The sequence below is a fragment of the Micromesistius poutassou genome, assembly GCF_964030765.1.
Source record: "Micromesistius poutassou genome assembly, chromosome: 15".
Taxonomy (NCBI): Eukaryota; Metazoa; Chordata; class Actinopteri; order Gadiformes; family Gadidae; genus Micromesistius; species Micromesistius poutassou.
In genome coordinates, this window is record NC_140285.1 from 4,802,017 (window position 1) to 4,821,985 (window position 19,969).

Genomic DNA, 19,969 nt, shown 5'->3' on the forward strand with positions numbered 1-19,969 from the left:
TTTCCTGTTAGTATTCGTTTCTTTGTCTCGTCTGGAATTTAAGTGGAGATGGATAGGTTGCACAGTCATTTTATATATAAAAATATATATAAAAAAAAAAAAACGTATTTCAATAGATGCATTTTGAGAGAATTATCGACAATTCGTATATTTGTATGTGTTGTTCTTAGTTATTTTATTGAACATTTTCTAATTAAATCCGATGTCTTGTCCTGGATTATTTAACACAAATCTATATTGTTATTTACATTAACTGAAGCTGCAATAATCAACAGAGATATTTTTCTAGCACTGACACATGCTGTCCTTTTAAAAACGATAGTCCTAATAATCATATTGATTTATGTTTGTATCATTTAATTTAATATTATCCTGCTATTTTATTCGTTATCATTGTTTAAAACGTATGCTTTATGGATCTTACATTGCATTATTAAGTCATTAGGTGCATGAGGACTTGCATTGAAACGTGTTCTCTCCGTCTACCTCAGATCTATTATAAAGCGGTCCGTGATATCGAACCGGGGGAAGAGCTTCTGGTTTATATGAAGGACGGCATCTTCCCCGAGGGATCCATGGCGCTCAACCTGGAAGGTAAGCTCAGCGTGCATCATTAGTGCGCCATTTAAACAAATTTAACCTACATCTCATCGCTTCTGTGCATTGCATAACCGCTAATGTGACAAGGATGGCAATAGGCCAAGTTTTTTTTTTAACCCAGCAAGGTGTTCTGGAGATGCAATGAATGCAATGACTCAATTAAATCTCGCACCTGTTTTTTTTTTAAATTGTGACCATAAAAAAAAGGCTAAGAAGGTGGCAGGCATTTTGTTGTAGGCGTGGAGCCAGTAATTGAATAGGCCTAGCCCTCTCGATAATACTCACGTTGCGATAAGCCCATAAAGCACATAGTTAAAGAAAAGCTTCGAGGCTTGCCATTCATTAAATAACCCATCTTTTAAATGGTTCAGGTTTTTTTTATCATGAGATGATCTACACATCACATTTAACGTTTATTCAATGAAGGAGACTCCAATTAACGCGGTTCTCATCTAGAGTGAATGTCGTAGGCCTCTACGCTGGCCGCTGTTCCTTAATTCGGTGTTCATTTGACACTGTCCTATTCAATGTTTAGATGCGTTCCGTTTTAAGGCACTACGCCAACGAACGAGGGTCGATTAATTGTCTCCGTCACGTGTCCAGGGGTCACGTAATCCGAGACTCATTAGTTTACCTCTTCCTCCTTTCATCCGGACCGCCTCCGGGTCAAATTGAACGTGCACTTCTTTCTTATTGTTTATCTCCCGATCTGGCTTTGATGTTCAGCTTCGATTAGGGCCCGTCTCGCGAACTCTCGCTTCGGCGGGAAACGGCCCGCAGTTCCGCTGCTGGACTCCTCGTGAACATATTGTACTTATTGCGGTGGAGGGAGGTTGTCAGGTAACAGTGTGTTGTTGTGTTTTCCAAGTCTTTCGGGGAAACCGCTAGTGGAGGAGAAAAAAAAAGCTGATTACTTTAACTTGTCATGAACTATCAAAGGGGGGGGGGAGAGAAAACACGATGTTCGTGAGACGTTCGGAATTACACACAATGTCTGTGTGTCCCCCCTCCCCTCCCATGTATAATACTATATAGCGCGGGTCAGAAGTCTCTGCCAGAAGAACAGGGGATACAACGGAGGGGTGGAAAAGGGAGTGTACGGCAGCACGCGAGATTATTGAAGAGAAACAGACTGGTAAATTAAAGGAGCGCTTGAAAGACGGCGGAGGAATGCAATTGGCTGCAGTCAATCCGCTCTCAGTCAGCGTATCAGTGTATCGCATCGCTATAGGTTGTGATCACGTGCGTGTTCGCGGCGCGTGCGCGGGATTTTTATTTTTTTGTTATGTCTGGGAGACATGGGGGAAAAGTGAGAACGAGGAAGGATAGCGAGAGAGACAGACAGAAAAATAAAGACGAGTGAGTCCACCTGGTCCTTCTCAAATTATTTGCATCTAGCGTGCGTGCGCGTGCGTGTTGTGGCGCGGAGCTTGCCAACGCGCGCGCTCTCTCTCGGGCTTATCGGAGAAGGAATTTGAAGTAGAGGTCTTGAAGAGTCCCCCGAGAGCTCACCCATGCTCCCAGATTAGCCGCTAAACTGCACATAATTGTGTTTCCCTTCTTCTAGCGGAGAGCTATTAGTCTCCCCGTTTATGAGTCCATGCACCCCCCCACCCCCTCCCTCCCACACACACACACACACGCACACGTAGAGCTTATCCCGCTCCACTGGCTGGCTAACTAAACAAAAGAAAACGAGACACTCACAACTATTCCCATAGACACACAGAATACTCCACAATAGGCCAACATACAATACCAATACACACAATTAAAAGTTGTAGCCTACCCTTTGTGTTTGAGACGAGTGTATGTACCAGTACGTGTAAATAAATACATCGGCTCAAAGCTGCTCGGTGGATCCCCCCTTTGGGAAACACGCACTCATTCAAAAGAGAAGTACGGTGACATTTTACCCCCCCTCCCTCTCGCTTTACTGTTGAGAAATAACGGTCTGTTGTGACTCCGCCAGCCCGCGGTTCCCTCCTAGCGAGACGCGCTCCCTGTGATATATGGGCCACATCCTCCGCACGGCGCGGCCGTTTGGCGTGTTAGCTTTAGCCTCCGACTCCACGGCCCATTGACCAGCGGGTCGTTTGGCCGTAGCACCAAGGTCAGCGTGGCTATGCTAACATCGCTAATGCCCCTTTGCTAACGCTGCCAAGACGTTCCGGCTGGGTAAACGGCCACCTGCGGGCGGGGACAGGTGAGCCGCGCACTGTAAGTCATCTCGGATGAACTCATTAGGCTCCGTCCGAAATGATGGATGGATGGGTGGGTGGCTGGTGTGGTGTGGTGGTGGTCGGAGGGGAGGGGTGGGGGGGGGTCCACAGTGGAATCAGGTGAGGGCGGGTTGGCATGGGAACAACAGTGAGTCCCAGCGCCGCTCAAACTCTGCTGCCTCGGCCCCTCATGGCTCATTCTGTTAGGAAAATGTTATGTAAACACACACACACTAACACACACACACACACATACATGCACGCATACCCACACATACACGCACGCACACACACACAGACATACATGCCCGCACGCATACCCACACGCACACACACACACACACACACACACACACACACACACACACATGTAGGGCCACACACCTGTACACACAAAAACCCCATGCACACATATAATTGACCTCTATTTTACTCCAACCAAAGTTATCCACACACATCCACACATGAATAACTACACCGACACACACACGCGCGCACACAGCCAGCCCAGCCAGCCTCTCCCCCCAGAGCTGTTGAACTTGGCGTTGCGTTCAGGAACTCTCCATTGAAAAGTTGGCCTGTGTTTAATGTGTTTGACCTTGGTGCTGCGAAGTACCGTAAAGGTTATCTACTTGGAAAGGGAAGAGCGAGCCTTATTGTTTCCCCCTGCGTGTTGTTAGGGCCCGGGACCGCGTCGCGGCCAACCGCCCCGGCAAGCCATTAGCCGAGTTAATGAAGGCCATGTTTTACCGCTAATTGATCCCTCCACCCTCTCACCTCCTCCCCTCCCTCCCCCCCTCCCCCCCCCCCCCCCCCCCCCCCCCCCGCTTCTTTATGCGAATGCCAATTTGGACGATCGGGTGTTTTTTACCGCTCAAACACGAGCGTGATTAGCTGTAAGCAACCTGGTGGCGTGTAAGGACGAAGGACAGGGAGGTAAAGGACACGCGTTCTGATTGGCTTCTCTGCCGTCGTCGTTGTTCTTCTTGCCTTTGAACGCCCGGCGTTGTTAGCCGCCTTGTGATCATACCTCCTTCCTCGTAATATATATTCATTTCATGTTCATCTGGTAATCATATTTTATAACAATAACAGAGGCTCATGGGGGAATCATAGGGCTGCTGGGGCTCACCTCTAAGCAGTTGCATTTAGTTTGAATAAATCACTTGTTATATTTAATTTAATGACTCGTTCCTGTAACATACTGAGTACCTTCAACAGTGTATTCATGGCTTGGCTTTCTGTGTGTGTGTGTGTGTGCCTGCGTTTGTATGTGTCTGTGTGTGTGTGTGATATGTGTGCAGATGAGCAGATGTACCGCTGCGAGGACTGCGACGAGCTGTTCACCACGTCTCTGGAGCTGCGGCGGCACCAGAAGTACTCGTGCTCCAGCTCCGGCTCGCTGTTTGACACGCTCAGCGAGGACTTCAAGCAGGAGCGGGAGGACAGCGACGAGGCCGTCCACGAGTGCAAAGACTGTGAGAAGATCTTCCCCAACGAGTACAGGTGAAGAACCGCGTGGGACGGGCTTCATGAGGGGGAAGGGTGCCCTGATGGTAGGGATGGGTGATGGTGCAGATCAGGGGATTTATGAATGAAGGGTGCCCTGATGGTAGGGATGGGTGCTGGTGCAGATCAGGGGATTTATGAATGAAGGGTGCCCTGATGGTAGGGATGGGTGCTGGTGCAGATCAGGGGATTTATGAATGAAGGGTGCCCTGATGGAAGAGATGGCTGCTGCTGAGAAATCCTGAATTAGAAAGAGAGCAACATTAGAAATATGAATATGAACACACACATATGGAAATATATGAATATATAAATATTTATATGTTTCTATAAAATATTCACATCAATGCACCTCTTCTTGAGTATGAGATATCTTTGTATACAGAAAATTAGAGTTAATAATAGTCTTTTTACCTTCTTTTGGTTTGGGTTTTTTATAAGGGAGTGTTACAACAAAGCAACAACACAGGAAATCCATGCTATTTTGTAGATTTATCATTTGCAAGTATTTATCAAGTATTATACCGCAAATAGACCTGGTATATTTTGACACACTTGAACACAAACAGGTCAGGAGTGCAGACACACATGAACAAAGAGAAGGATCCATGTGCGCTCTCTGCATGATTACTCCGGCTGAGCCAAAAGAGCGCTATCAACTAACCCCACTGTCCATGTCCCCTGTGCTCCTCCAGTCTGGGCCAGCACATGATAGTTCACACAGAGGAGCGAGAGTACAAGTGTGACCAATGCCCCAAGGCCTTCAACTGGAAGTCCAACCTAATCCGCCACCAGATGTCTCATGACAGCGGCAAGCGCTTTGAGTGTGAAAACTGTGATAAGGTACAGCACACCCCACACGTAAGTTGTGCACACAGCAGACAAAGGCTCCCTCTCCTGACTGTATTTACACTCTGGCATTTGACACAATTTTAAAAAGCATTTCTGTTGTTGATGTGCAAAAATATTCATGGGCATCATAGTATGTCCTTCTGCCTCTATCATGAAATATGTATTGAATCACGGAAGAAATAACATTAGCTAGCATAGCTATTGTTGTGCTATTTTATTTGGGACAGTCAGTGCCAAAAGAAACGCTAAAATATGTAATTACCGTGCTGTTATCACCCATTGTATGTGAAGACGGTGAAAGCATTTACTTCACGTTTTCCGTGCTCTTGCTTTCCCCCACCCCCTCTCCCCCTACGCACGCACACACACACACACACACACGCACACGCACACGCACACACACACACACACACACACACACACAGGTTTTCACGGACCCCAGCAACCTGCAGCGGCACATCCGCTCGCAGCACGTGGGGGCGCGCGCCCACACCTGCCCCGAGTGCGGCAAGACCTTCGCCACGTCCTCGGGGCTCAAGCAGCACAAGCACATCCACAGCAGTGTCAAGCCCTTTATCTGTGAGTCAGAGCTATGGCCGCACGGCGGGGGGGCCTCTTCCCACCTCCTCGCCGCCTTCATCTTCCTCTTCCTCCTCCTCCTCTTCCTCCTCCTCACCCACATCGTTCTCATCCTCTCATCCCTTACCATCCATGTCCTCCTCTTCTTCTTTCTTCTCCTCACACTCATCCTCCTCCGCCTCCTCCTTACCATCCATGTCTTCTTCACCCTCCATCTCCACCTCCACCTCCACCATCCTCCTCCCGATCTGTACCTTCCTCATCATCCTCTTCATCTTCCTACTTTTCCCTAGCCCCGCCCCTTTTCTCATTCCCATTTGTTGTGTTGGTGATCATTTGAGTGAATATTTTAAGTGATTTGTTTTGTTAGAATAAGTCATTTAAGTTCATTAAGTCATAAGGAACTCATTTTAATTGAAGGTTGATTTACAGTAATATTATATATTATAGTCCTAGTTGAACTGCGGTTGATTTGTAACCGGGAAGGTAAGTATTAATCCACTTCAACATATTCTATTCACAATACACTCCTTTCCTCATTCATAACCCTCATCTACGACACTGTTAAAACACTTCCTGATGTGAAGCTCCATCTACATTCCTCCTGATGTACACATTGTGTTGTTGTGTTGTTGAAATGGTACACAGACTTAGAGACAGTTTTTAAATAGGTTTAACCAGGCCCTGGTGGGCTTTGTCCCCCTGCTCCCCCAGGCGAAGTGTGTCACAAGTCATACACACAGTTCTCCAACCTGTGCCGCCACAAGCGCATGCACGCCGACTGCCGCACGCAGATCAAGTGCAAAGACTGCGGCCAGATGTTCAGCACTACCTCCTCCCTCAACAAGCACCGGCGCTTCTGCGAGGGCAAGAACCATTTCGGCTCCCCGGTCGGGATGTTCAACCCGGGCATCCCCATGAGCTCCAGCCCCCTCATGGCCAAGGCCAAGAGCCTCCACCCGCACCACCCGGGCCTGGCCCACACCGGCCTGGGCTTCACTGACTACTTCACCTCCCGGCCCCACCCTCACGCCGGCCTGCCCTTCTCCACGGGGCCGCACGGCTACCCGTCGCTGTCGCACGGTTTCCCGGGCCTGTTCGCGCCGTCGCTGTACCCGCGGCCGCCCTTACTGCCCCCCAACCCCCTGCTGAAGAGCCCGCTGGGGCCGGACGCCAAGGGGGAGCGCGGCCCCATGGACGCGCCGCTGCCGCTCTCCCTGATGAGCTCCATGGGGGGCAGCAACGGGGGCATCGGGGGCCTGAGCCAGGGGGAGAGGGAGGAGAAGGAGAGCAAACCCGACGTGTCCTCGAGCGGCGAGGTCAAGTCCAAGGCCAAGATGGCGGACATGTCGGACGGCAGCGACCTGGAGGACGTCAACACGACGAGCGGCACGGACCTGGACACCACCACGGGCACGGCGTCGGGCGACGGCTCCGACCTGGACAGCGACGGCGACAGTGAGCGCGAGAGGAGCGGCAAGCGGAGGAAAGCGGCCCAGGCGGCGGCCCCGGGGCCGGAGGGCGGCCGCCGGTCGGAGGACCTGAACGGGCCCCTGGTGTCGGCCATGGCCGGCCCGGCGCACTTCCCCATGGAGCGGGGACCCTTCCTCTCCAAGGCCGTCGCCCAGCACTCGTTCTTCCCGCCGCCGGACGAACAGGCGCTGCCACCCACCACCAGCCACGCCCACACCGCCACCACCGACTCCATCAAGGCCATCGCCTCCATCGCCGAGAAGTACTTCGGCCCCGGCCTGATGGGCCTCCACCAGGAGAAGAAGATGGGCCCGCTGCCCTACCATTCCATGTTCCCCTTCCAGTTCCTCCCCAACTTCCCCCACTCGCTGTACCCCTTCAGCACCGACCGGGGGGCCCTGAACCCGGGCCTGTTCTTCAAGCCCGAGCCCAAGTCGCCCCGGGAGCAACTGCACAAAATGCCGCCGGCGGCGCCGGGGCCCCCCGCCGCGCCCACCCCGGAGTCGGCGTTCGACCTCACCACCAAGGCCAAGGAGACCAAGCCGTCCCCGCCGACGCCGCCCAAGCCCGGCAACCCCAACGGCGGGGCCCCGCGGGCATCGACCGGCGAGGAGCAGCCCCTGGACCTCAGCATCGGCAGCCGGCGCCGCAGCGGGCCCAACGGCGTGGCCTCGGACCCCCAGGGACGCAAGCACCACGCCTACGGGGCCGGCAAGGGGGCCCCCACCAAGGAGGACGCCCCGACCGGGCACATGCCGCCGCACGCCCAGTCGCTGCACCAGTCCCCCATGGGCCTGCAGCACCAGCAGAGCCTGTCTCACCCCCCGCAGCCATCGCCCCTCCACTACGCCAAGCCCTCCGCCTTCTTCATGGACCCCATGTACAGGTATTACAGCCCCGAGCTCACCCGCAAGTCTGCCTCCACCCACAGGGCTCCGGGAGTCCATAGTGTAAACATAAGAGTCCCTACCAGGTGGGACCGGGTTGCATGCTGGCCTGTGAGTCTGTGTAGAGCCCCTACCAGGTGGGACCAGGTGCCATGGTGGTCTGTGCCGTGTGTACAGACCAGGTGGGACCAGGTGGGTGTGCGGCGGTGCTACGTGGTACGTAACCCTTTACCCCTTGCTGTTGGTCCAGCAGGGTGGAGAAGAGGAAACTCCTGGACCCGGTGGGCGCGCTGAAGGAGAAGTTCCTCAGGCCCTCGCCACTGCTGTTTCATCCCCAGGTAGGACCGCCACGCCGACACACACACACACACATACACACACACACACACATGCAACACACACACACACACGAACTCACATACATACATAAACACCACACACACATACACATACTCACGCACACACCCACACACACATACACACACACACACACACACACACACACACAGTTGCACAAAACACTCAGGACTAAGTAATAGAGGGCAGGATATGATCGGGGGTCCCACAGTATTGGCTTCGATCCCCCATCCCCGAGCCGAGGCCTCATGCCCTACCTGCTCCCTAACGACACACACATCACCGCCCCAAACGACCACGCAGAGCACGGCAACGGGACTCTGTTCTAATCCCAGAACAGTCATGTACGTGCGCTCCCCTTAACCTTGACCAGGCAGACTCCCACGGGTGGGGGGGGGTGGAATCAGCATCCCGGTGATTCACACCTCCAGATATGATCCATTATTATCATTATTATTCTGTTTTAACGGGGCGTGCGTTCTGTGAACGGACGGCAGCGCAGCCTCCCACGCCGCGGCCCCCGGCTCGCGCCGCTGGCCCCCTCCGCCGGCCATCATTCCTCAGTGTTGATGTTATTCCTCGAGGGGTCGGTGTGCCATTTCTCCCTTTGTCTGCGGCGGCGGCGCCTGTGTTGCGCGCCGCCCGCTACCTTCGCTCTGAAGACACACGGGCCTTATCGCCGGGGCCCTCGGGACAATCAGCCACATTGTTCAGCTGTCCCTCCGACCCGACCCGGCCTCTTCAGGTTCTTGATTACAGGGAATGATAGTATTAATAAATAATACCGACGACGGGGTGGAGAAGAGAATAAGCGTTTGAATTGTGGGTTGGATGCCTCGCATAGCCACTTGGCTAGGCTAAAGTTAGCCGTGGCATTGTTTCATGCGCTGGGAGCACACAGAATGGTTAATAACTCCCCCCCCCCCCCCCTTCAGAGCAGAAGGGCTTGTTGTTCGGGTCTGGCTGGCTGGCTGGCTGGCTGGCTAGATAATAGCACTTTGTCCATCAAGGACATCCTGTGTTTGTGTCCATGAGAATGGGGGGCTCTTGTTGGGGAAATCGTTTTATCTGACCTGGAAATCTGGGTCCTCTATCAATCGTGACTTTGCAATACACACAGTTGCCGGTGCATATGCAGACAGATACACACACACACACACACACAAACACACACAAGAATTGACAGGCTATGCATTTGTGTGTATGACACTTTTTTTATATGATCCAGCAAAAGGGAAATCACACAAGTTGGTGCTTCGTTCCTGCAGCACCACACTATATCTTTAGAATCAAATACGCTTCATAAAATATACACACAATGTAAATAGATACAAGCTGACATGAAATTACACAGCTTTTATTACTGTTCCCTGACTGCACTGATGAGGTATTCAGTCGGGGAGAATGTTGGCTCACAGCCAACAGCTGATAATCATATTTAGCATATGTATCCTCTAATCTATCTTTTACTTATTGGTTAATATGGGTTAATATTTCACAGTATTGCTGGCACGTTTTGTGAGCATTTGGCACGTATTGTGAGCATTTATTTACAGAATCACTTAGCTATAGAATAGTCCTCCTAGTGTCCGGTTGTTTAATAGTATTCCACTCAAACGGCCCCCTCTTCTCAAACTCATAATCAAAACCACCACCACCACCACACCACCACCATCAGCTCCACCACCACAACCACCACCACCACCACCACCACCACCACTAGCAGCAGCAGCGACCAGAATCCCCCCCCCCCGAGGAGCAGATCCCAATATCGCTCTCTCTCTCTCCCAGGGGGCCGGCCGTCTCGGGCCCCAGATCCTCCCAGCCCCCAACACAATGCCACCTCTAATTCGGTCGCATGACGGCGTCGCCGGCCCACGGGCTCCTACGCCCCGTTCTCACACAGGGGGCGAATAAACACACCGAGACAGAGTGTCTGTCCCCGTGTCTCCGCCGTCCCCGCGCTCGCTCACAGACAGAGAAGGGAAAAACAAAACAAAACAAAAACACTTAGGAAGGATGTAAGCTGCTTTTGGCAAATAAACTCCCCCATCGTCTGCGGCCTTTGTTCCCGAGCCCCCCCCCATCCCCCCCCCACCCCAACCTCCTCAGAGGGGAAGTGGTTATCGGTCAGCCGTATCTGGACCACACTGTTCTGCTGCTGCTCAGACCCTGGCCCCTCCGCCTGGCCACTGGGCGGCTTGGGTCAGGGTGCACGAGGCAAAGGGCTGAGGAGCAGAGTGTGGGCGCTGGTGGGATGGGAGACCTGCGGTGATGCGTGGTGGGGGGAAAAGCCACACATGAACACTTTATGAACCCCCTCCCTGAAGCACAATGAACAAGGCTGAGCTCTGCTGTAGCGCCTTCCCCAGACGTCCCACTTCCCTCTCTCTCTCTGTGTGTCTCTCTCTCTCTCTCTCTCTCTCTCTCTTTCTCTCTCTCTCTCTGTCTCACTCTGTCTCGGTCAACCTCTTTGTGAACAATTTAATAAAAAGAATCATTATTTATGTCACAGTTTGAGTCTCCAAAATAACAGGGAGAATCAAAATGTACCGGATGGGTTATTATATGAGTTAGAGGGCAACAACACGTGAATCCAAAAGCTCCACATCCCCGCCGTCATTCCAAACCAGAGTGACCAATGAAATGACGTGCTCTCTGGTGGCTCCTCCCCCCTCCCCCAGATGTCTGCCATGGAGAACATGACGGAGAAGCTGGAGAGCTTCGGCTCCCTCAAGCTGGACGCCCCGCCCACCTCATTACAGCACTCCGCCCACCCGCTCTTCAACTTCCGCTCCCCGGCCCCCTCCCTCTCGGACGCCATCCTACGCAAGGGCAAGGAGCGCTACACCTGCAGGTGAGTCCGCCGCGCAGGGAGCCGCCCGCGATACCGCTAAAGCTAGCTGAAAGCGCACCTGGTTGCGAGGCCAAATAACAAACGTGTGTGTCTGGTGTCTGGTCCCCCCCCCGACAGGTACTGTGGGAAGATCTTCCCCCGTTCCGCGAACCTCACCAGACACCTGCGGACGCACACAGGGGAGCAGCCGTACAGGTACCTCCTCCTCCCTCCTCCTGGCCTTCGTCCCTCTCTCCTCTCCCATCCTCCTACCGGCCGTCCGATTCCCTCTGCTCTACTCTCTCTCTCCTTCTCTCCCTTTCTCTTGCTCTCTCTCCTCCGTCTCTCTTTCTCTCTCTCCCTCTTTGTCTACCTCTTTCCCCCCCTTTCCTCCTCCTCTCTAACTCTCTCTCTCCTCCCACTCTCCCATTGTCTCTCTCTCTCCTCCCACTCTCTCCCTTCTCCCCCTTTTTCTCTCTCTCTCTCTCTCCTCCCCCTTTCTACCTCTGTCTCTTCTCACCCTCTCTCTCTCTCTCCCTCTCTCTCTCTCTCTCTCTCTCTCTCTCTCTCCCCCTCCAGGTGTAAATACTGTGACCGGTCCTTCAGCATCTCGTCCAACCTGCAGAGACACGTGCGCAACATCCACAACAAGGAGAAGCCCTTCAAGTGTCACCTGTGCAACCGCTGCTTCGGCCAGCAGACCAACCTGGACCGCCACCTCAAGAAGCATGAGCACGAGAACATTCCTGGTGAGCGGCACGCTCGCTAGTTTGTCAGCGATCAAATCAAACTCCAATCCCTGTTGAAACCGTAACATCCCAGACGGGATGTGTCGATGGACGACCGTAGCCGACAGAACCACCTTCACATGTGTTGTTAATACTGTACGACCCAATAGGAGGAAGAGCCAGGGGTTTGAGCATGCTTCTGCCTAGTGATACGGGCAGGCCTTCAAATTCACTTAAATCATCCAAAAATACTATATATAAACTACAATATACAATCCAAGACCCCCCCCCCCCCAAAGAACGATGAAATAAGTCTCCAAATCCTCTAGGTTCCCAACCCAAAGGGCTTTTAATAGTGAGCGTGGGGCTGGGACGGGGATGAAGTCTACCTCGACCTTTCAGCAACACACTTACTCTGAAGTCGGCCGACAACAAGGTTCGCTGTCAAAATCACTTTTTCCATCTCCGGCCGCTGGCTCTCCACAGAGCCGTTACATAAGCCCTAAAGTTAACAATCCTCATTGGCAGGAACTAAGATGGATCCCCCCACCCTCCCCCGCCCCCACCCTCCCAAATAGACACCCCTGGCAGTAAACACTGACCGACTCGGAGCGGGATTGACACGGAATGCCGTTGGTCTGACATCACAGCTGCGGAGCCGGGGCGAGAGTAGAGTTACACACCATACCGCGCCGGACATTTGAATAACAACCCGTATTTACTGTGCGTGCTGGCGGCGGGGGAATCGATGGCGGATGCCTCGTTCTGTCTCTCTCTGCGTGAAACCCAACCTCGGAAACGTCATGGACTGAGCACAGCGGCCGCCAAGATTTTATTTTATTCACGTTTTGTTTCTGAAAGGCTACGGCCGTCTCTTAAAATACATTCAGCGGGCGCGATGCCGGGCCTGCTGTAGGGAGACTCTGCTATTAATTAAGCGGTTTCCATAACATCAAGTAGGAAGTGGAATTTCTGTTTATGGTATTATTATTAGTGCATAATTATTGCATATGTATTATTTGAGCATTATACTATTATATTATTAATATCATTATTATAACAACCTCGTTTGCCTCCATTTATGTTCCCTCACATAAGAAAATCCAGGTTATTTCAATTACACAAATTACGCGTTAAGATTGTTTTCTTTTCCAGATATGTTACTATGAACCACCCAAAACTAACTGTTGGTTTTAACGCTTGCGTATCTGTGTGTGTGTGTGTGTGTGCGTGCGTGCATTTGTGTGTGTGTGTGTGTGTGTGTGTGTGTGTGTGTGTGTGTGTGTGCATGTCCCTGTGTGTGTGTGTGTGTGTGTGTGTGTGTGTGTGTGTGTGTGTGCATGCGTTCGTATGTGTGTGTGTGTGTGTGTGTGCGTGTGCCTGTGTGTGTGTGTGTGTGTGTGTGTGTGTGCGTGTCCCTGTGCCTGTGTGTGTGTGTGTGTGTGTGTGTGTGTGCGTGCGCGCGTCATGTCTGACAGTGAGCCAGCAGCCTGGGATGCATTCCAACCTGGGAACCACCATCTCCTCGCCGACCTCGGAGCCAGACAATCATGCACTTTTAGAGGAGAAGGAGGACTCGTACTTCTCGGAAATCCGCAACTTCATCTCCAACAGTGAGATGAACCAGGCCTCCAGCTCCACCGAGAAGAGGTAGGAGCACACACACTCTGCACCAACACACACTCGCACGCACACACGCACACACACACATGCATTTATTTACACACACATGAACACACACTCGCACACTCACACACACACACACCGCACAAGCACACGCTTGCACAGACACATGCATTATTCATACACACAGGAACGCACGCACACACACACGCACGCACACAGACACACACATGCTATTCAGAGACACGCACACATTAGTATGCACACATATTCACCCGCATATGATCATACTTATGCACATGCATGTGTACACACGAACACAGCAAACCAATGTTTGATTTTTGTAGTTGAAGTTTATACAGAGAGTAATTATGATATACACAAGGCAGAGCACACACACCCCGACACACACACACACACACACACACACAGGTAGTAGAATGGGTAGCAACAGTGAGCAGCAGCAGTAATACTTAGTGTGCAGTGCCATCTAGTGGTTCAAGTGTGGTTGGCAGGACATGTCGGTGGGGTCCAGCAACACGATCCCCCACCACAGACCACAGAGTCCAGGCTGTCCTGCCAGAACCACAACACTGACTTGTACACTTTTACCCCAGTTGCCATGGTGACTAATGATCTGTTTTGAGTAGTAGTAGTAGAATCTTTCACTGTTGAATGTTTTTCGTCTCTTTCCATCGCTGTCCCTTTTCTCTCCGAGTTCCGTCTTTCTTTCCTCCTTTCTTCCTCTCTTTCTTTCTTTCTTTCTCCAACCTATTAGTGTGAATAATGCCTTTCTGAAACCTAATATAATGTTATGCCCGTCAGTCCATCTGCCATACGGTCCGTCTATCCTTCTATCTGTCTATTCGTCTGCCTGCCTGTCTGTCTGTCTGTCTGTCTGTCTGTCTGTCTGTCTGTCTGTCTGTAAGGCCGTCTCTATGCCATTCTGTCTGTAAGTCCGTCGGTCTGGCCATACCCATCTGTATCTATTTTTGTCTGTCTGACTCTGTCTGTTAGTCTGTCTTTCTGAGTGTATGTCTGTCTGTCTGACTGTGAGACTATTTATCTCCATTTCTGTCTTGTCTGTATGTCCGTCTGTCTGCCTTTCTGGAATTCCATCTGTCTGTCCGTCTGTCTGTCTGTGAGTCTGTCTGTCTGTCCCACTGTCTATCTATCTCTATTTCTGTCTGTCTGACTGTTTGTCTGTGAGTCTGTCTGTCTGTCTGGGCATCGCCCCCACCTCCCTGTCAGTGACCATTAGAGGCACCGCCTCGAAGGAAGCCAATTTACCCCCCCCACCCCCCCAGCCAGCCCTCCCGGTGCCATCTGGCTTCCATACCGGGGCCCATCCCGCCGGGCCGGGCCTGACATCTTAATATCTGTAATTCACCCTAAGTGTCCTGCTTTCTGTCCTGCCCACCAGGCAGCCCCGCGTGTTTATTTTCCCTTCGGAGGGACGAAGTCAAACACGGGCCGCAGACATCCATCCGTAGGCCCGCTGAGCTGCGGTAATCACGCTTGTCAGACCCCACCCCCAACTCCCCCCCAACCGCCCGACTCCGCCAGCAGCACCACCACCACCAGCACCACCCAGCCCTCAATGCGCCCCTTGAATCCTGTTCAGCCGCGCGCCAGGGGAAGCCACACATGGGAGTTACGGGAAACCGCCTCATTGTTTTCTTTCTATTCGTTAACCTTCTTCTCCTTAATTATTGTTAACGTTGTTACCCCTCATGAGCCCCTCATGAGTCCCTCATGAGGGGGGGGGGCTGAGCGGCGATCGCGAACACTGGTCCATCGTGTGAAGGGGGGTGGGGGGGTACAGCTGAGGTGTGGAGACCTGAAGAGACTCCACCCTGACTTGTAACCAGGGCTGCTGTTGATACACGGCGGTGGAGGAGGAGACCCCAGACCGGGTGTCTTCCTACTGTGGGAGGCAGCTTAGCTTCCTCCCTAGCCCTTGGGGCTCCATGGCCGGTGGTGTGTGTGTGTGTCTGTGTGTGTGTGTGTGTGTGTGTGTGTGTGCGCGTGCAGGGGGAAACGGGGGGGGGGGGGGGGTATGGGGGTCTCAGCTTGGGGCATTCATCTGTCCCACTGACGACGGAGCTCCTTCCCCAGCCACCCTCGGACCCCCGGACCGCTAACACAAACAGCCCGCTGACGTGTTTAGACTAAATGACACAATCCAGCCACCCACCACCACCCCCCCCCCCCCCCCCCCCACACTATGTCAGAGCTACACTGTCTCCACATACACACACACAACCCCCCCGCCACCACTCGCTTGGCAATTTGATTAAAGGGACACTGGATCTGCAAGAGAAGAGGTTTCTATAGTTGGTGCTGCTGGGGTCGGGGGTGGTGCTGGCGGTGCTGCTGCTGGAGGGGCTGCTGTTGGTAGCGGTGATGGTGGGGGTGGTGGGGGTGGTAGTGTTGCTGGTGGGGGCTGCTGTTGGTGATGGGGGTGGTAGTGCTGCTGTTGGTGGTGCCGGTGCTGGTGGTACTGGTGGTGGTACTGGTGGCGGTACTGGTGGCGGTACTGGTGGCTGTGCCGCTGGAGGTCTTTCCCTGTCCCAGCGACCCACCCACCGCGTGTGTGTGTGTGTGTGTGTGACCCAGGGCCGCTCCTGGAGCCGTCCTCCCCTGAGGTAGCCCTGTCTGCCCTGATGAATGCACACCGCTTGCCTGCCCCCCCCCCCCCCCAACCCCCAACCCTTACCACCACCAAAGAAAGGGAAGGAGGAAATGACATCATGCGCGGTATCCAGGGGACAGTAGGAGCAGAGCAGCAGCTGGATAACGTCGACATGGCAGCGCGTCCCTGATAGCCCCGCTCCTGCAGACTCGGCCGTCAGATCCGCTCACTCACATCCATCAGTGGGCCCCCCTCGTCGGCCCCCCGCCCACCAGGGACCCCCGGGACAATTAATCATTCCTGGGGGCCGTTTGGGGGCCGCTGTTGGCAGCCATGTTTGTTTGTGCAGACAGCGAAGTTTGAGGCCGGGACGGTTGTGTCTGCGCTGGTGACTCACGGGTTTCAGACACTGCGAGCGAGCGAGGGAGGTGGGCGGGGGGATAGTCTGGGCCTTTCTACACCTGAGCGGTTTAAAGTTCTACACAGGGAACAGTGCCGCTTCATTCCCTGACTTGGTTAACTGAAAACCAACTGAACCCTACCAACTGTGTTTTTCAACACGTGAACAGAAAGTCACTCAAAGTAACTAAAGTCACTCCAACGTTACTCTAAAAAGTAATCCAGCCCACAGCTCCCGTCAGGCAGGGCTGCAGAGAGGACAGAAGGCTGTCCGTCCGTCCGTCTGGGGACAGAACGTAACCTGAAGCCCCACCGCAGGCTTTTCAGTGGCTGTAGGCACCGTGGCAGCAAACAGTCCCAGACCCACCCAAGCCCTTTGCGTGTGTCTGTGTGTGCTGCTCATGTATGTACTGTATGTGTCATTTTCATCGCGTGTCATCTGACTGCGATCACTTCTCCTCTTCGACTCCTATCGTGAAACATCTGTAAAACAACAACAAAAATCTTCTAAACAATATTTTCAGCGGAAGCCTCCGTCTACGGGGCGACCGTTTGATAAACAATGGCTTGAATGCACCTCCCCCCCCTCCCCCCCGCACTTCAACTGACCCCCGTCTCCCCATCTCCCCTTGACCCCCCCCCCCCCCAGGTCGGAGCAGGCTGAGGAGGAGCGGCCGGTCGGCCACGCCCTCTCCTCTGGCTCCCAGCTGGCCCCGCGAGGAGGAGGGGGGGTGGAGGAGGAGGAGGAGGAGGGCGACGACGAGGAGGAAGAGGAGGGCAGCCTGACGGAGAAGTCCCAGGACGAGGCGCCCGAGTCCCCCTCCCCCGTCGCCATGGCGGCGGGAGCGTACGAGGAGGAGGACGAGGAGGACGACGGGGCGGAGGCGGCCCCGCTGGCGATGAGCTACGAACACACGCGCAGGTACGCACGCGCCTCCCGCCCCTCGCCGCCACCGCCGCCGCCGTCGTTTCATTGATCCCTTCGCACACTAACCCCCCGCAGCTAACCGCTAAGATCACGGGAAGATTCTGGTGACGGAGTCAAGAGTCACAGCTCCGATGTCAAGCCGCCAAGTCGTACCTCTTGGTCAAACCCAGAACGCCATACGTCCGTATGGCGTTCTGGGTTTGACCAAGAGGTACGACGAAGGCGTCTGCAGCGTCTGATTGAGAGCGTGCTGTCTCTCTGTGGGACATCCCACCGCCGGTCCCATCAAGAACCCAACATGCGTTAAGTTTACGCCCCCCAAACACGTTCCTCGTTGCTCTTCTTGTGTTTACGTCCGGACGGAGAATTCCGTATGTCCGTCTGACTGCCAGGGTCAGGGTCACGAGAGCGGGAACGCCGATGTTTTGCTCCCAGCTAATCTGAGGTCCACCCCTGCTCCTCTCCTTCCCCTTTTGTCTCTTCCTCCATCTCACCTCCTCCTCCTCCTCCTCCTCTCCCGTCTCCTCCATGTCAACATCTCTCTTTACCTGCTCCCTCGCTCTTGTTTTTCATCCCCCTTCCATAATCCAACCTTCTTCTTCGTCTACTCTTCTTCTCTGCATCTCTCCATCCATCATTTTACTCCGTCCATCAATTCATCCTCCATCCATCAATTCATCCTCCATCCATCAATCCGTCCACCAATCGTCACTGCCCCATCATCACCCCCCCCCCCCCACCTGGCCCCGTCCCTCCTGGTGTGTGTAGGTGTATAGAAGAGGAGGGGCCCCTCCTGGACCTGGAGGGTCTGCCCAGCTTCCCCAAGAGCCTGGACGGGCTCCGCAAGGCGGCGGCCGGGGACGAGCCGTCCTTCGACGTCAAAGACATATTTAACACCTCGCTAGAGTCGGAGGCCTTGAAAGAGACGTTGTACAGGCAGGCTAAGACCCAGGTAGGTGACCTCCCCCCCCCCCCCCATCAGGCCCCACCTCCCCTCGCCACCTCTCGCCCACTCGAACTGATTCCCACCAGGATCCACTGATCCCATCATGTACAGAAACCCAATCTCCAGAGACAAACTCTGGCTCCCCACTCTTAAGGTAGAGTTATGGTTCCACGTTGGCGCGACGCAAGGGGATTTACGGACCCATTACGTCCTTGCGGACCCTCCTTGCAAGGGTCTGACGCGCGCCTCCCAAAAGTGTTAACCTTGCGTCTAGGAGATGCAACAGCAAGGGCTGTGATTGGTCCTTTCACTAAAACCCGACGCAGGACAAAAACAGGTTCCCGACTGCGTCAAAGTGTCTGCGTCATCGTTGCGTCGCATCAACGTGGAACCGTAACTCTACCTTTACTCCCTTCTTCCTCTTTCCACTAACAAATTAACATCTTGCTCCTTCCACCTGTCTTCAAAACCGACCTGCCATCATCGCGTGTCTGGCCCTTTAAGAGAATCAGTGTTCCGCGTGTGCGTCTGGCCTCTTGTTAAGCACGTGTGTGTGTGTGTGTGTGTGTGTGTGTGTGTGTGTGTTCCGCTCCTCCAGGCTTATGCAATGATGCTGTCCCTCTCGGAGAACAACCCTTTGCACACGCCCTCCCAGAACTCGCTGGACGCCTGGCTGGGCCTGGGCGGTGGGCCGTCCGACACCGGCACCTTCCACCCCCTCAACCACATCTAGGAGGAGTGCCGCCTGGCCGGGCGGGGGGGGGCCGGGGGGGGCCGGGGGGGCGGGGGGCGGGGGGAGAGAGGGCGGAGGTACAAGCTCAGTCCAGTAGCGTTCAAATCAAACGAGAGATTGAGTGGAAGTGGGAAATGAGGACAGGAAGTGTAGTTGCGGACCAGGATTCAAGAGTCTCTAGATAGTGGAGGAGAGTGCCACAAGGGAGGGGGTGGGGGGGGGGGGGAGGGAGGGAGGGGAAGGAAGAAATTGTCCCTGGATGAGGGCTCTAACGAAGACTCTGGCGTAGAAACAAACTGCTCAGCCCCCTTTGATGTGAAGGACATAATGTGGGCCTATCAAGAGTATTGGAACTGCATTAGTCTGGTCCTGGTCTGCAAGGCTCCCTCATCACCCTGTAGATACCCTATTTAAACATCTCGCGAGAACTCTCGACAACCCGCGAGTCGTGAAAGACTATTCTGCACCGCCTTTCACAGCACTGCGCCATTAAGCGCTGCATTACCACTGCATGTCCACAGGGTGGCGGTGTTGGAACAGGAATGCCAGTTGGATCCGAGTGGGCGCGCTTATATCCATACTGTATTTTATTCCTGTTTTTCGTTTCCCACTTAAGCGACAGAATCAATGAAAGCACCATATGATAAGTTACTGGAGTAAAA

At 53.7% G+C, this 19,969-nt stretch overlaps 1 protein-coding gene across 2 annotated transcripts in view; it reads left to right on the forward strand.

The window, feature by feature from the left end:
- Positions 1-19,307, forward strand: part of prdm16 (PR domain containing 16) — a gene marked incomplete at both ends in the record, with an annotated part of 26,003 nt that extends 6,696 nt beyond the window's left edge. The window contains 13 exons of one of the 2 annotated variants that reach the window (XM_084479235.1): positions 492-594; positions 4,127-4,328; positions 5,027-5,192; positions 5,609-5,762; positions 6,444-8,121; positions 8,373-8,460; positions 11,164-11,336; positions 11,454-11,531; positions 11,895-12,064; positions 13,522-13,693; positions 17,350-17,622; positions 18,397-18,580; positions 19,173-19,307. In XM_084479235.1, coding sequence (XP_084335361.1) covers positions 492-594; positions 4,127-4,328; positions 5,027-5,192; positions 5,609-5,762; positions 6,444-8,121; positions 8,373-8,460; positions 11,164-11,336; positions 11,454-11,531; positions 11,895-12,064; positions 13,522-13,693; positions 17,350-17,622; positions 18,397-18,580; positions 19,173-19,307 — 3,576 coding nt within the window. The remainder of the gene's footprint in view (positions 1-491; positions 595-4,126; positions 4,329-5,026; positions 5,193-5,608; positions 5,763-6,443; positions 8,122-8,372; positions 8,461-11,163; positions 11,337-11,453; positions 11,532-11,894; positions 12,065-13,521; positions 13,694-17,349; positions 17,623-18,396; positions 18,581-19,172) is intronic. The other variant, XM_084479234.1, reaches the window with a different exon arrangement.
- Positions 19,308-19,969: the final 662 nt, after the last annotated feature.